The sequence below is a fragment of the Equus asinus genome, chromosome 27, assembly GCF_041296235.1.
Source record: "Equus asinus isolate D_3611 breed Donkey chromosome 27, EquAss-T2T_v2, whole genome shotgun sequence".
Classification (NCBI taxonomy): domain Eukaryota; kingdom Metazoa; phylum Chordata; class Mammalia; order Perissodactyla; family Equidae; genus Equus; species Equus asinus.
Genome location: NC_091816.1, coordinates 12,467,042 through 12,484,074, shown reverse-complemented (window position 1 = coordinate 12,484,074; position 17,033 = coordinate 12,467,042). Strand labels below are relative to the sequence as shown.

Genomic DNA, 17,033 nt, shown 5'->3' with positions numbered 1-17,033 from the left:
CAACAGATATTAGCTTAGGGTGAATCTTCCTCAGCAAGAAAATAAAAATAAATAAATAAAAAAATTTTAAAAAGTGTTAGAAATTGTTTGTTGTTCTTTTGGTAGATTATCTAGTTCAGTTTCATTGCTTATTAATTTGTGCATATAGCTAGCAAATCGAGAACTATCTTAACAATAATTTCTTTTTGTTAGCTTTTCTCTTAAAGATTTGGTTGGAGCAGACATTAAAATAAAATAAAACAAACCAACAAAAAACTTGAATGTGCCAGTTAGCAAGTATATATCGAAGGAGAATCAAACTATTGTGAATTGAGCTCCAACTCCGGGACCGGCCCCGGGTTAATGCTTTTATCTTGGTTTACCCTCACAACAATCTGGCAAGATTAATATCTGCATTACCTTCTTCTTGAAACAACTCTTCACTTGTCGCGAGGATAGCACACTTCCCTGGTTCTCTTCCTTCTTTCCTGTCTCTTCATTCTTCGTTTCCTCTGCTTGTTTCTTCTCACCTCGCTGCCCTTTTAACATTGGCATGCCTGAAATGTTAGTCTTTGGACCTATTCTCTTGCCTCTCTGCAGTTACCATCTTGGTCATTTCATTCAACATATGGTTTTAAATATCATCTGTATGCTGCAGCTCCTAAATTTATATCCCCACCCTGAATAGATACCAGCAGTTTATGGGTGATCCATTTTCTCTGCCTCCTTGCTAGCATTTGGTGTTATCACTATTTTTTATTTTCACCATTTTATAGACTGCGTATACATAGGTACACATGCACATTTACATAAAGGTAACTGCCTCCTCAACATCTCTCTACTTAGATGCCAGATAAGCCTCTCAAACCGAACCTATTCCTAACTGACTTCCTCATGTTCTCTCGATCCCAGACCTGCTTTTCACTCTGTCTCCCCCGTCTCATTTAATAGCAACTCCATCCTTCTGGTGCTCAGGCCAAAAATTTTGGAATTTTCTTTAACTCCTCTCTTTTTCTCACACCCCACCCTACATTTAAACTGTAAGGAAATCTCATGAGGTCTGCAGAATGTATACAGACTCTGCTCACTTCTCTCTCGATCTCTGATCTCTGTCACAGCCTGGGGACAGGCCACCGTCTCCTTCCACCTGGGCTGTTACAACAGCCTCCTGGTTGGTCTTCCTGCTTTTGCTCTTTTCCTCCTCAGTTTACTTCAATACGGCATCCAGAGTGATACTTTTAAAATAATGTCAGATAGACCACGTCTTCTGCTCAGAACCCTCTAGTAGCAGACTACTTCACTCTAAATCAAGACAGAAGTCACTGCAATGTCTTATGTGTTGTGGTCTTCCATTTTTCTCTTTGACCTCATCCTCTACTACTTGCCTCCTCATTCACTGGCTTCCAGCCACACTGTTCTCCTTGATATACTTCAAACATGCCAGGCATGCTCCTGTGGTAGGGCTTTGTTCCCGCTCTTCCCTCCCTGAATACTTTTCACCCAAGTCATTCACGCAGTGTCATCCCTTCTCTCAGGTCTTTGCTGAAATATTACTTTTTCATTTAGACCTCCTGGACCACCATATTTAAAATTTCAGATTAACCCCCCAAGGTTCAACATTTTTCATGTTACTTTGCTTTGTTTTTGGTGAGAAAGTTTGGCCCTGAGCTAACATCTGTTGCCAATCTTCCTTTTTTTGCCCGAGGGAGATTGTCAGTGAGCTAACATCTGTACCAGTATTCTTCTATTTTGTATGTGGGATGCCACCACAGCATGGCTTAATGAGTGGTGTGCAGGTCCGCGCCTGGGATCCGAACCACGAACCCTGGGCCACCAAAGTGGAGTGTGTGAACTTAACCACTACACCACCAGGCTGGTCCCCCTTTACTGTTTTTTTAATTACACTTATGACTGTTTAACTTACTGTACTATATTTTGTCTATTGTCTGTGGGTCCCTACTAGAATATTCTTTGTGGCGAAGGGTTTTTGGTGATTTGATTTATAAAATCTAGGACAGTACCTGGCACATAGTGGGTGCTCCATAAATAATTGGGTGAATGAATAAATGAATTCTGATGAGAAACCTGAGAATCAGAGAAGGCACTTCCCCACACAGGTGGTGAGTAGCAGAGTTGGGCAGTAGAAACTGTGCTAGTTTCTAAAGAAAATGATTGAAAGAAGAATAAAACAATTTCTGCCCTAAAGTAGCTCGTAGTCCAGTAGAGGAGTTTAGATTCATACCTATAAAAGTAGAAGCAATAGTACCAAGCAATAAACGGTGTATGAAATGGTACAAATAATATAGAAAGTCTAATAGTGTTACATGTAATAGAGAAAGAAGATATTTCTGTGGTGGAAGTCACTAGGCTCAGTGTTCCTTGAGGACTGCTTTCCATTCATTTAGAATGGTTTAACGTAAGCTTTTGGCACCTAGGAAAATTGCTTTCTGTAATCCTTTCCTAGGCCTTTGATTCTAGAAGGATTGTCTTAGAGGAGTTTTAAATATTTTATGGAGTTCTTAAACACTTTTCAGTGTTGAATTAGTCTTTTATTATGTCTGGCTGTGGACCATTGGATCATTTTCGTTTCTTGGGATGATTCAATATAGTAGAGTACACAGTGTTCCTCCAGCAATGGCTGAGAATACCTTTTCACCAAGTGTTTTCCTTTATTTTCTTTCTTAGCTAAGTGGTGAGAAAGGCCACCTGTGGTTGTGGGACTCTCATTTTCCTCACTGTTCTCAGTGCTTTTTTTCTCCTTCCAACTGTAATTACACTGGGACAACTGGTGTAAACCTGCAATGCTTCACTCCATATTATTTCAGTCAGTTCAAAAATAGCAAAGAAATCACTAAACCATTTGGCACAAAGATTCCTGTTTGGAGAGAATCAGACAAAGTGAGTCTCAAGAAAGAGCAGCCAGGCAGAAAGCCCTACGTCAGTCTGAAAATACTGTACAATTCAAATAAGAGGAAGTGTGAGATCCATGAGATGTGTTGGTTCTTTCCGTTGCTTCCTCCCCAGCCCTTTCACAAAAATAAGCACATAGTAGTCACTAAAAACTATTTGAGATGGTGAGTTACTGAATGAAGCATGATTTTAGGAGTACAGAGTTAGAATTAGCCACACGACCTGCATTTAGAAGCAAATGGAATAGTTATAATTCTTTGAATCTGTAGGTGCTACACTGTTGAAATATGTGGCTAAATTTATGGTTACAAGATTAATTTATATTTTGTTGCTTGTTTTAACAAAATTTGGTACATATTCCTAAAGAAACCAAGATTTGCTGACTTAAAGAATAAGAGTTTCATGAGTGAAGAACTTGATATAACTAGGTGACAGTATAATTTATCATCCAAACTGGTTTGCTTGTGAAAATTGAAGGCTGTAAGCTGTTAATAATTCTGATCGCGTAAACTGGGAGTGCCCAGCAAGCTGGGATGCATGATCATCTTTCTCAGACCAGCCTGTGTGTTACTTTTAAGCTTCATCTTAGTTTATAAATTTGAAATATCATAAAGCACCACAAGCTTCTAAGAGAAAAGACTCTACTCATTTCTGAAGTGAAAGTAACTGTTGTTTCTTTAAGTTTAATATATTCCTTTAGTTTATTCTGTCTTCTAGTTGTGGAGGCAACATTCTTAACTGGGACTTGCGAGAATGTCGGAGGCAAAAAGAGTGAATTTGTAGTGATTTTTCACTGTTAGTAGGTCACTGGAATAGGGGGTTTCTGGTGGCAAAGTGGGAATTTTTGGTTAGCAGTGAGTCTAACATGTGGCCCTCTCCATCTCATATTTTGGTCAGGAAACTAAGGCCAAGACAAGTTAGCCCTTGCCAAACTCAGCCGCAAAGCAAACCTGCGAGTAGTGCCCATGTCTCTGGAGTTCTCGTATAGAACTCTTTTCAGTTGTTGCAATAAGTCTCAGTAGTAGCTGAAACTTTGTGAGTGTTCGCTGTGAACTGTGCATTGTGTTCCGCACATTACAGTACATATTTGATCTCATTTGATCTTCCCACTGATGTTATGAGATTGGTGGTGTTATTGTTATTGTAGCCGTTTTATAGAGGAGGGAACCAAAGCTGAGAGAGTTAAATACACAGCTCAACTCTCACACCTAACTAGTGGCAAAGGCAGGATTTGAATGAGGTAACTGATTCTAAGCCAGAGTGTTTCCCTTACCGTGCTGCTATTTTGCCTGATTTTTCTATTAACTTCTTCAAGAGGTATCACGTTTCATGCTTATTTCCATAAATGCATTGCCCTTCCACTCATACATTATATTGCTGAAAAACAAACCAAACCATCTTTTCTTATAGTCTCCATCCTGAAAACTTCTGTCTTTATTTGCATATGTAGTTAAACAAGTATTTTATTAGTACATTTATAAATTGATTCATTAATTTAGGTGGAAGTGCTTTGTTGTTGTAAGGTGCGTCCTAAGAACTTCTGATGTTTAAACTTCCCTTTTTCTCAGCGTTGTATTTGATACATATTTTCTTTTCATTTGGTGTAGAGCTATATGGCAGATATATGTATTAATAATAACATATATATATTAAGGCTTGATTAACTTCTTTATAAATTGGCCTACTCATCTATGTTATTAGACAGGCACCCTGTAAATTCAGAGGACAGTCTGATTGTAAGCCAAAAATCAATGAATTTAATTTAGGAGTTACATTTTTAAATAATTTCACAAAATTTAAAGATAGAGAATGCAAAAATACCAATTACCTGGTTATGTTGGTTTTGATATAATTTTTTTCCATTTAAAAAAAGTACTCCCAAACTTAATTGATTTTTTTAATACGAGCTTTTAGGTAATTTTTAATTCAGTGAAGTTATATTGATTGTAAAAGTAGTTTATAGTTTTTAATAAATTGTATCTTGTTTTTCAAATTCTATAATTGCTTTTTTACAAATTGCCCACAGATTTTCACTTACATACAAGATAATTCCTTAAACTGACTTGTGAGGTAGATGGAGTGTCTCTGAAGAACTATTTTATGAGGATATTGTTTACTGTATTTGTAATGGGCCAAAAAGAGTGTTTTAGGAAGGTTGTATTCTTAGGTATAGAACAGCTGATGATTTAGGAACAACTTTAAGACTTAGTCCATTTTTCCTGATTATGAAATGATGGCATGGTTGATTATATCTCCCTGTGATGATAGGGACAAAGATCTTAAATGTAGTTTCATGGGGGATATGTTGTTGTCCTATTTAGAATTTCTGAAAGATTACATATTCATGTTTTTTCTGGTACCTGCTGTGCCTCCTGCTTTGACTGCTAATCCAGTTGAGAACTGTTTGCTAGACTGAGAATAGAACATGACTTGGTTGCTCAAGAAATTAGTTAATAATTGATGTTTCATTTTATGCATTTTTATTATATATACTGTGCCATGACTGACTTAGTAAAACTGGAGAAATGTTATCCCAGTCATTGAGAGCTTCACTTCTAGATCTGAGGAGCCATAAACCACAATATTTAATATAGGACACAAAAAAAGACTCCCTGCTTTGTATAGTTAGATTTTCAGTGATTAAAAGGGTTTATAACTTGTGAATTATAGATGAATCAAAAATAGGGCATACATACCTTTCCATTTATATCAGCATTCTTACAGATGAAATGAATGTCAAAAACAATAAATGGAGAGATAGATAGCTAATAAGTAGGCTTCATTTAACAAGACAAGGTAGATTGCATTTAGGAATCTTACAGATTTAATGTTTTATTTAAATGAGTTTTGATTTAAATAAAGTAAATGTATTCAGAAGGCTGAGAAACAAATAAGTAGGATTTTTTTTTTCTTCTTTAGCAAAGAATAATTTTAGAGTTGCATTTTTAACACTGTTCCTCCTGTAATTGTCTTCCAGTCTCTTGGTAAGAAGGCAGTAGAAATGTTGGGAATTAATGAGTTCTCTTCTCTTCTAAAAATCCCTTTTACTTCATTCAGGTTCCAGTGGTCGCCCTCACTGCTACAGCCAGTTCTTCAATCCGGGACGACATTGTGCGTTGCTTAGAACTGAAGAACCCTCGGATCACCTGTACTGGTTTTGATCGACCGAACTTGTATTTAGAAGTTGGACAAAAAACAGGAAACATCCTTCAGGATCTGAAGCAATTTCTTGTCCAAAAGACACGGTGAGGACTTCATAGTTGGTAAATTATGTTAACTATTTCCTTCTTTTTTAAAAATTTATTTTGTTTTTTTACTATTTCCTTCTAGTGCATATTTAATATATTTTGGATTCTACTTAGCTTTGGTTTAAGTCAAGCGTGATGTTATATATTCAAGGCAGTGACTGAGGAAAAAGTCTACTTTGAAGGCAGAAACTAAGTCTTCCAATATTTCTATACTCCATGCTGTTGCTTAAACACGACATATACTCTTAATAATTGACGAGTAAACACCAAAAACAAATGAGTCTTTTATCTGAATTCTATCTGGTTCACTAATTATATGACTTACTCTTGAATATTTGGGAATTTTAAGTTATCTTAATAATAAACAATTTTTGAGCCCACATTGTGTGCTAAGGACTATCTTAGGCACTTTATATAAGTGATCTAGTTTAATCCTTATAACTGCTCAGTAAGCTACATATTTTCATTTTACTGAAGAAACTGTCACTAGTACTCTTTCCTATTTATTTTGTTTGAAGGCATTTTATGTATGCTAAGAAGCTTCCCTTTGCCTTATTCCCTGCTCTGTGTGCTCAGTGAAAGGCTTATAATTTTCATGTTATGAAATGCGTTTTTAAGTCAGAATACATAGAAATGTAATTTTATAATAATATTTGTCCCACTAATACAAAGACAAAACAAATCTTGGCAAATAGAGATTAAAGAACATCATTAGTGTTTTCCTTTTCAGAAAGGGATAAAAAGAAGAGATCATCCTAAGTTAAGGAAACCCTACGGTAACTCTCGGGGACCTTTAGGATGAATTTAAATGTAGGACTTGCTATTGCCTTGATTGTCCTATATTCAGAATAAAACAAGAACGTAGTGAATATGTTCTGAGTGCTCTGGCTGCTCTAGTGATCTCCCCAAAGTGAGTCTTCATTGTGCTTCCCTTCCCTTCCGTCCTAAAGGGAAACGTTCTCTTGAGGAAGCCTGTTTAGGCTAGAGTCTCCACAGTCAGACCATTATCCACTCTCCTCATCTTTGACCCTTTTCAGTCCATATTATTCTCAGTCTCTATGGCACTGTCCCCTAGTACCCTTTCTTTTTGAAACTGTGTTTTTTGTGACATTGTGGCATCATATCTTTCTGATAGTATTGTCCTCTTATGATTTTCTGTAAATGTTTTCTTCTCACTGTCTTTCATGTTAGTTCTGCTAATTGAGGTCTTTATTACTTTTTAGCCCAGACTGTTATAATCCCTCCTCCTCATTGCTCCTTATTGCATTCTCTACATAGTTCAGATCCGTCATCTGAAAGCACGTCCCCAACTCTTGGTGTTCCTTTCCAGTGGCTCTCTCTTTCCTGTGGGCTAAAGGCCAAACTCCTTAACCTGGCATCCAAGACCGTCCAAGATTTTGATATTTAATGTGACCATGACTTTTCCGGAAGCAAATCAAGAAAGATTTTGCATTCATTTTCAGTCCTCCAAGAAGAGTTTTGGGAGCAGGGAACCATTGAAAGTGAGAATGCTTTCTGTAGATCTTAGACAAAGAGTTTTCCTCTTAATGAGCAGTGAAATGGAGGGTAATTAAGACTTTAAGAATATTGCCTTTTGTTTCCATTTTCTTCCCTTCATTTAATTCTGTCATTTTTTAAAGTCAGTATTCACATTTTTTGTATTCATTGTTTCTTAAATTCTGACCTTACTTGTTTTCTATATTCATGATACATTTAAATTAGATAGATAAGCCTCTTACCTATCTAATTTAGTGGTTGGAAAAAGATAGGGTTTTTCCCCTTTAGGAAATTGTTGTGAAGAAATAACAGTCTTTACTAAACCACTTGGCAAAGTTGTGAATCCTTTTGTAAAAGGAATTTTTACTCGTTTGATTTTTTTTGCTCTATAAGTTCAAATTTTTGTGTATTTTCTGTTCTTTTCAATATAAAAAGTGATACATAATCTTAGTATCAATTTGAACAATACAGATGTATATAAATTAAAAAGTACTTCAATCTTCCAATCCCATTCCTCAGTTATAATCGCTATTAATATTTTGGAATTTAGCTCTAGTCTTTTCTCTGACTCTGTATGGTGCAGATATGCGCTCCCAGTTTTTGTTGTTGTTGAGTTTATATGGAAATAGTTTTGTGGTAGATCTATTTTTTTTGCAATTTCCGCCTTTCATTTAAAGTATCTTTGCTATCTTTCTATATATTATGTTTTCCCAAATTAGGGCCTTAATGTATAGGATATTACAATATCTGCGTTTTGGTGAATGGTTTTTTCTTCCTTGAAAAGTGATTTTTAAATGAAATTTTGTACATTAAAAAGGTAATTTTTATTTCTTCTCACTCTATGAAGTAATTTACTGAATTTTTGATATGGAAGTCCATTTGGTCATTATCAAAAATTACTTTCAGTAGATTATTCAGTAAGACTGAGAGTGAAATTACTGCCTGATTTTTTCCTCCTTTAAGTTTTCAATAACTTTTGCCATAGTCCTTCTTAAAGATTTTGCATACACTTAATTTTTTAATGTTTGCGTAGTATTTTATAATATGAATGTACATAATGATGAAATTGATTATTTTAAACTATTATAGTTTTGCTATGAATATTTGTGTGTATGTATCTTTTGGCAGATGTGTAAGTATATTTGTAAGATAGAGTCCTAAAATTGAAATTGTATCAAAGGGTATATGCATTAAAAATTAAGTAAAATAACTTTTCCTAAATCTAAAATAATACATTCTTTTTGTATTGATTAACTCAACATCAATGAATGTATTTGTAAATGAATATAGTGAGGAATTAAATGAACGTTCTATGGAAATTATCATTTACATGTTAATAAATAAGCACTGTTTTCTAAAACAGACTTTCTAACAGATGTTGTTTTCTATAACAGTCTCAAGATTACTGGTAAATACGTCTTTGAACTCTAAAATTATCCTTTAATTTTACAAGAAAGTTTTTGCTTTTATAGTAAATAGGTATAGAAACTCAATTATGTGATCATAAGAGAGACTAAGAATAATGAAATATAAATTTTATCCGTTCTTCTGTGTAAATATTCACTTACTGTTCTTATGTAAATGAAGACTAATTGTTAATCTAGTGCTTTACATTTCCTAAAGTATGGAAATTGCATTTCCAGTAGTTTATAAGTTTTTATCAAGGCTTCTGCTTAAGTAAACTTATCCCTGGATTTAACTTTAATTTGGATAAAAACTGGGTCAAAGGTATTTGGGGTTTAACATAATTTATTTTCACTTTTGACTTTCCATAATGTTTTAGATTTTTATGTTGTTAAATATATCATTGTTTTCTATATGCTTTCTCCTTTTACTCTTTTACTAAAAGGAAAATTAACTTAAAATTTAAAAAGTTAAATTGAACTTAAATTAAAAATTTAAAAAGAAAGGGAAAATTAAATAGATAAAACCCAAACTGGTCTGAAGCCTATGTGGATATATATGTGTGTTCTTTTGTTTTTCTTTTTCTCTAGTTCTGCCTGGGAATTTGAAGGTCCAACTATCATCTATTGTCTTTCCAGAAAAATGACAGAACAAGTTACAGCTGAACTCAGGAAACTGCAGTTAGCCTGTGGAACATACCATGCAGGCATGGGTAGTAACTCAAGGAAAGAGGTTCATCATCGGTTCATGAGAGATGAAATTCAGGTGTGAAGATCGAGCATTGTTACTCTCTGTTCCCTATAGTGGAAACAGATATTTCTCTATTCATTTACCAGATCTTTATTGAATACCTTCTTTGCGTTGGGCCTGAAGCAGTCTCTCTGATAAAGAGAATCAGTGTATAATGTGGGAGATAGAAATGTGAGCAAACTATTGTAGACTAGTATAAACAGCAGCCTGTACATAGCACTCAGGAGCACAGAGGATGGAACGCCAGCTGTTAAGGTAAGTTGTGTGATCCAGGGATGGTCCATCCAGGAAGAAGCAATTTGAGTAGAGTCCGAACAGGTGAATAGAAGTTTGTCAAGTATGCGAGGCCAGTAGGTGATGAGGGACGTGGAATTGGTTATAGAATTCCAGGAAGAAGGACTTTGTTCAAAGGCACTGTGATATGAAAGTGCATACGGGGTTCAGGAAATTGTGAGTAGTTTGGAATGGTTGGAGAGAAAGGGAGTGGAGTAGGAATGGCACAAAGTATAGGTAAAAAGTCAGGGAGGAACTGTTAGAGACTCATAGGAAAAAAGTTGAACAGGTTGGTTTGTCAGTTATAGAGGGGCTTAAAACTTGCAAAGAGGCAGGCTGGGCTTGGTGCGATGTGCCTGTAGTTTTTCCAGACTACTTGAGCGTTAGAGTTTTTTATGTAAATGAAATTTTATCTCATGGATAAAACAAATTAAAGTAGAATAATTCTTGTTGAAGTTGATGTGAGGGAGAAAGGGGTCCAAGAGCCTCCCTGTCTCCAAGACAGTCCCTGTGGGTGTCTTATAATCCACAGAGCTCCGCAGAATGGAGTTTAGAAACCATCATGACAGATTATTCTGTGCTTTTGAGAAAGATAAGAGTATTATAGAAACATTAGACTAGCAGTACTATGAAGGATTTATTAGAAGGAGAAAAACTGAAGAAAGGAAGGGTATCGATGAAGTTATTGTAAAGTGCTACAGCTGAGATTCCTGTAATAATTGAAATCATGTCATAATTTCAATTTGTAATGATTGGAATCCTGGTTTAGTGGGCGTCATACAGAATATTTGGAAAGATTTAAATTCAAGCCACTTTAGTAGGTTTAAATCAACTACTTCCTGGGCTGGCCTGGTAGCATAGTGGTTAAATTTGCGTGCTCTGCTTCGGTGGCCTGACATTCATGGGTTTGGATCACAGGCGTGGACCTACACACTACTCATCAAGCCACACTGTGACGGTGTCCCACATACAAAATAGAGGAAGATTGGCACAGATGTTAACTCAGGGCCAATCTTCCTCACTAAAAAATCAATAAATCAGTCATCAACTTCCCACTGCCAGCATATTATCCACACTGTCACTGTAAGCCTGTGGTTAGCCCTGCTCTCAAGTTAGGAGATGAACTTAACTTCTGCTTTATATTTTCTGTCCAATAGGTCATCCATTTCCTTTCTATCCAGCCCTTCCTATAACATGTGGTTGTTAACTACCCCAAACTGACATTGTTCAAATAACTTATCTCACATACAGTTCATAGGTACTGTCTATAAAGTCCACTGTGCGTTGTCATGCTGTTATGCATAGCTGCCTGAAACTATCTTTTCTTTCTTCCTCTTCTTTCCAAAGACAGGAACAGATGTTACAAGTACCTAGAATAGAGATTTTACCCAAATTCTTTCTTTTGTGTGCTGAGATAGATTTTCCCTGAGCTAACATCTGTTGTCAGTCTTCCTCTTTTTTTTTATGTGAGCTGCTGCCATAGTATGGCCACTGACAGACAAGTGGTATGGGTCCACACCTGGGAACTGAACCCAGGCCACCAAAGCGAAGCACCCCAAACTTAACCACCAGGCCACCGGGGCTGGCCCTTTCTCAAATTTTTAAGTGCTTCTACTTTTATTCTAGTATCTCAGGAACTTGAAAATTACCAAATAAAATTTATTAGCTTCTGCTTACTGAATCTTAACAAGCGATGTTGGAGCCATTAACTGACCAGCGGTTTCTTCTATCCTGATGTATCGCTAATTATTCATATAGAAACAACTCCCAAAGGTATGAGAGAGTGCAAACTACATCTGTGTCATGCTGTGATAAGAGAGTTTATTGGATGCATCTGATTTTCCTGCCAACACACAGCTTCACTGAAACATTAATGCTTTGAAATATGGCTTCAAAAATTATACCTACTGTCTAGAAGGGTGTATGTATGTATGTGCTGCTATATTTTCTCTTTCTATGGCAGGATGTTACAAGTTTTTATCAACATTCTGAAAATTAATAAGTTAATATTGGTTGTGTCACCCTAGGCTGACTTCAGGGGTTCTGCTGTAGCTGACAACTGGCCCAAAGTATTCCTTTACCGTTATAAATAATTCAGAAGCATCACATTTGTATTGCGAGTTCTCAGACACTTTCTCAAGATGATGAAAATACATTTCTTTGTCTATGTAGAATAGTCCAGTGCTCTTGGAATTGATTACTTGCCGTTGAGTATTTATTGAGTGCCTACTGAATGCATACATGTACAGAATTCTAGATAGTCACTCTCCTGTCTTTTTGCAGTTGATTTATACTTTAGTCTGGGCCCAAAAGTAGAGCAGACCTCCCTAGCTCTTAATGTCTTGGAATGAATGTTGCTTAGAATCTTAGTATTTTCTATTTTGTAATTTTAGAAAAAATTTTTTTTTGTATTCATAACCGAATCTAACCACATTCAGATGTAGATTCGCATTTTTAGTCTGTGACCATTCATTCTTGCTTTTAATCCTGACTTTTAGTTTTATTCCCTTTTGTGTTTTATTTGCCTTTTCAAGACGGCTTGAATTTCTTTCCTTTCTGGAATGAGATTGCGAATAAATTATTTGATAAAATATCTTTCTTTACACCTGAGAGTTTATAAGGATATTTTGAAAATCGTGTCTGTAGAATAGGTTGGTCTCATCTAAAAACAGTATCATAGGATGAAAATTAGATCTTGAAAATTCTCACCACACACACACACAACACACACACAAATGATAACTATGTGAGGTGATGGATGTATTAACTAACCTCGTTATGGTAATCATTTTACAATACATTTATATTGTCACATTATACATCTTAAACTTACACAATGTTATATGTCAATTATATTTCAATAAAGCTGGGAAAAAAATTACATAAGAAATGACATTAGAAAAAGAAAATTAAAATTGTTATTTTGCTTATTCACTCATATATAGCAAAATTGCCAGCTTTATTCACTCAATGCTTTTTCTTAATATTATTTCCATTCCTGTATTTATTTTTCTGTTACCTTTCTCATGCTTCCTTTTATTTGTTCAGCATTTTCTTTATTTCTTTCTTGTTTTTCTTTTGCTTCTCTTGGTCCATCTTAACACATTTTGTTTTTAATGGCACTTTAATTTTTATCAGTTATACATGCACATAAACAACCAAATAGTTCTGTAGTGCTTACAATGAAAAGCATCAGTCACTCATTCCTTCCCCACTTCTATTTCCCACTCCCAACTCTTTTAGTTTATTCTTTTGGTGTTTACAACTCTATCTGGCAATAATTTGCTCATACTGCTATTACGTAGTTTTTAGTTTATTTCTTTGTTAGAATTAGGCATTACCCCTCAACTCCCCACTATGAAAGATGAAAGTTTAGCTCTCTTTCACATTCCTTCCCGCCCTTCTCCTCACCTCATCCATGTGAAATATTTCTAACCCCCTTTCTTCCCAAAATATAATTTTGATTATATTTATATTCAGCTATTATGTATTTACATGATTATTCCTCTGTAGATGCTTTTTTTTAATCTCCAAGCCATGTAGTATATTATTGTTACTTTTTTGGCACATCTTATTGTATTCTTATTGTTCATAAACTTTTTAAAAATTTTGTTCAGTTTTTTGTGTTTTTATCCCTAATCCTTCTTTAAAATTTCCCCCAATCATGTAAATCTCATCCCAGTATACTCAAATGTATTAGATATTCTGCCAAGTTTATCCTTTTAAAGATGCAAAGATGTATTCATGTTTCATTTTTCCATCTTTAATGAGGAGCTTCCTTCCACTTAGAATAATGCTAGAAAATATTAAGATACTGTGCAATCAGGTAAGGACTCTTGAAACTTCATAATAACACAAAAGTCTCATTTAATATGATAAACGTTTTAAGAACCTCTTTTGTGTCTTGTACTCATAGGTGTTAAGAGAAACTGCTTTGTTTACTACTTTTTGTAGAGAGGGAATAGAAATCCTAGTTTATGGACACCAATCCTTAATCTGTAAATTGGGCAGATAATCTTTTAATCTATAAGTGATTGACTGAATTTATGTCAAATTCAGTTTCATGCCAAGGACTTTAGTTAATCAACTACTTATTCTTGCCAAAAGTTGAACATGTAAGGTTTTAGTTCTGCAAAAATGTTTGTCAATCTGTGCTGTTATCTATTCTCAGTGTGTCGTAGCTACCATAGCTTTTGGAATGGGCATTAATAAAGCTGATATTCGCAAAGTCATTCATTACGGTGCTCCTAAGGAAATGGAATCATATTACCAGGAGATTGGTAGAGCTGGCCGGGATGGACTTCAAAGTTCTTGTCACCTACTCTGGACTCCAACAGACATCAACTTAAATAGGTAAAAACATTTATTTCTTTCACCCTTGTGGATTTCTTTCTTTCCATATAAACTTTGAAAGTATTTGAGGCAGCATCTGAAATTTCAAGAAGTGTGTCTAAGTGCATTTAAAACCCAAATGAAACATAGGACATCTGAGAAGAACGTTTGTGGTAAGTGTTACCACCCAGAGGAGATGACCCGATTTCAGCCAGCCCTCATTTAATGTGAGGAATTCACTAAATCAGGACTATACTGGGAATGTAACGTAGACCCGCTGGCATACTTTCCTGATATTGTGCATCCATGAGCTGATTTTTTTCCTCAGGTCCTGTCATGGTTTACTATGTCTTTAGCCATAATTACTTCAGGTACCATTTATTTTGTTATTGGTTCTTTCTTCTCATGCTCCAATTGTGCTTATTCCAAATGATTTCTACCAATCCCTGTTTGGCTCTCTTCACCAGCTGTTTAGTTTTTAGTTCTCTGGGAGCATGTCACCTCCCCTTGACTGTATGAATAATCATGTTGCACTGCACTGATTGCCATGAAAAAATTCAGTTTTTAGTGTTTAAATACAGGAAAACCATTCTTCTTAAATACTAAACAAGTATTTTGTTGGCACTTAAGTTCTGTGAGATATATACTGGAAAGGAAAACTTCATCTTGCAAAAATTTTAGAGGCAGAGTTTAGCAACTGATTGCCTCATCCATAGGGGGGAAATCTCAGGAGAAATCTTATGTGTGGTGACTCATGGGCCTGCCAAAATGCACCTCCATATAGCTGAATAAATTGAACTCTGAAGGGACGTATTAGCCCATTTTATTAAAATGATGAGAGTGCCTATCCAATACACTTTTTATTTTTATTCGTGAGCTGCTTTTTTTTGAGTGCCCATTCTGTTCTAAGTATTATGCTCTGTGCTAGGTCTACGATAATAAATAAAAGCAGATCTGGGAGCTCTTGTCATAGAGCTTACAGTATAATGGAGATGGCAGATCTTAATCATAGAATCACACAACTATGGAGACATAGGGTTCATTTTACAGTTCTCTTTTTGTGTTTGAAAATTTCAGTAGTCAAATGTTTTTTTAAAAAGGATCATGCAAATGTGTGTAAAATTACAACTGTGTTCAGTATTATGAAGGAAAGATGCATTGAGTAGTGAGCATATAATGGGCTTTGTGTTTACCAAGGTAAAAAGGTCAGGTAAGGAAGGCTTCCTTCAGGAAGTGATAGGGTAAGTTGAGTCTGAAAGAAGAATAGGGATTAATTAGGTAAAAATGTTTGCTTTCAAATTATTATTATTTTTTTTTTGTGAGAAAGATTCACCCTGAGCTAACATTCATTGCCAATCCTCCTCTTGTTTTGTTTTTTAGCCCTGAACTAACATCTGTGTCAGTCTCCCTCTATTTTGTATGTTAGGATGCCTCCATAGTATGGCTCATGAGTGGAGTAGGTCTGCACCCAGGATCCGAACCTGTGAACCTGGGCTGCCTAAGCGGAGCATGTGGAACTTTAACCACTCGGCCATGGGGCTGGCCCCCTGCTTTCAATTTTCAGCTCTTCCTTTTAGGAGTAGTCAGTAGCTTTTTTTTTTTTTTGAGGAAGATTAGCCCTGAGCTAACTGCTGCCAATCCTCCTCTTTTTGCTGAGGAAGACTGGCTCTAAGCTAACATCTGTGCCCATCTTCCTCTACTTTCTATGTGGGATGCCTACCACAGCATGGCTTGCCAAGCAGTGCCATGTCCGCGCCCAGGATCAGAACTGGCGAAGCCCAGGCTGCCGAAGCGGAATGTGCGAACTTAACTGCTGCACCACCAGGCCAGCCCCAGTAGCTTTTGTTTCCTAACGTAGAGCCAATGAAACCATCCTCTTAAACGAATTATTGTTTTCCTAGTGACGCTAGTGTTTATGTAAAGCTTCTTATGAATTAATTTAAAGTAATTGGGATAGAACACAGCTCTGCATGCTACTGTTAAGTTTGGGATTGTATCAAACATAAGTTGATTCCTACTAGTTCTGATTATTTTGGGCATTATGCTAAAAGTGCTGAAGACTTAGCCTGAATTTTATATCGTGGCTTTGTAGGTTCATCAGTAGATAATAGTTCCTGATTATGTGGGTCTCAAAAGATATTTTAAATGGTTCTCATTAAGATTTAACAGGACGTAACAGTTATTAGTAATCAAATAGTGGTACCAGAAAACCCATACTTGAATTTTCAGTATAGACAGGTTGTTCTTTGCATCTATCCTAAGGGAAATAAAACTATAGGGTTAATCAGGATAAAAGAGAATTCAGCAAGGATTGAGGACGAATATGTGTCATCCTTGAGATAAAGCTCTTCTATTAGAAAAAACAAAGCTTTAGAATAAATGGAGTTGCTGGTTCTCAACTGAAAAGGTCACTGTAATTCATACAATTTTTAAATTCTATCCTATGCTAGAATCCTGTGGCCGAGAGAAGACACTTGTCCAGTCATCATTGTAAATATATAATTTTATATTTCATATTGTGGAGGCCGTACCGTTGGCAAAGACTCAGTGTCTGCATTTGCTGTTATTTTAGAGAGTCAAACCTGATAGTTATTGTAATCTTTTTTTTTTTAAAGATTGGCACCTGAGCTAACATCTGTT

The 17,033-nt window shown here is 35.7% G+C and overlaps 1 protein-coding gene across 11 annotated transcripts in view; it reads left to right on the top strand.

Annotated features, from left to right (window-relative positions):
• Positions 1-17,033, top strand: part of WRN (WRN RecQ like helicase) — a 123,751-nt gene that overhangs the window by 63,065 nt on the left and 43,653 nt on the right. For all 11 annotated transcript variants that reach the window (XR_006520832.2, XR_006520834.2, XM_070499637.1 and 8 more), the window contains 3 exons: positions 5,947-6,134; positions 9,629-9,803; positions 14,233-14,414. Coding sequence is in view for 9 of the 11 variants with exons in the window: in XM_070499637.1 (XP_070355738.1) it covers positions 5,947-6,134; positions 9,629-9,803; positions 14,233-14,414 (545 nt within the window). In the remaining 2 variants the exon portion in view is untranslated. The remainder of the gene's footprint in view (positions 1-5,946; positions 6,135-9,628; positions 9,804-14,232; positions 14,415-17,033) is intronic.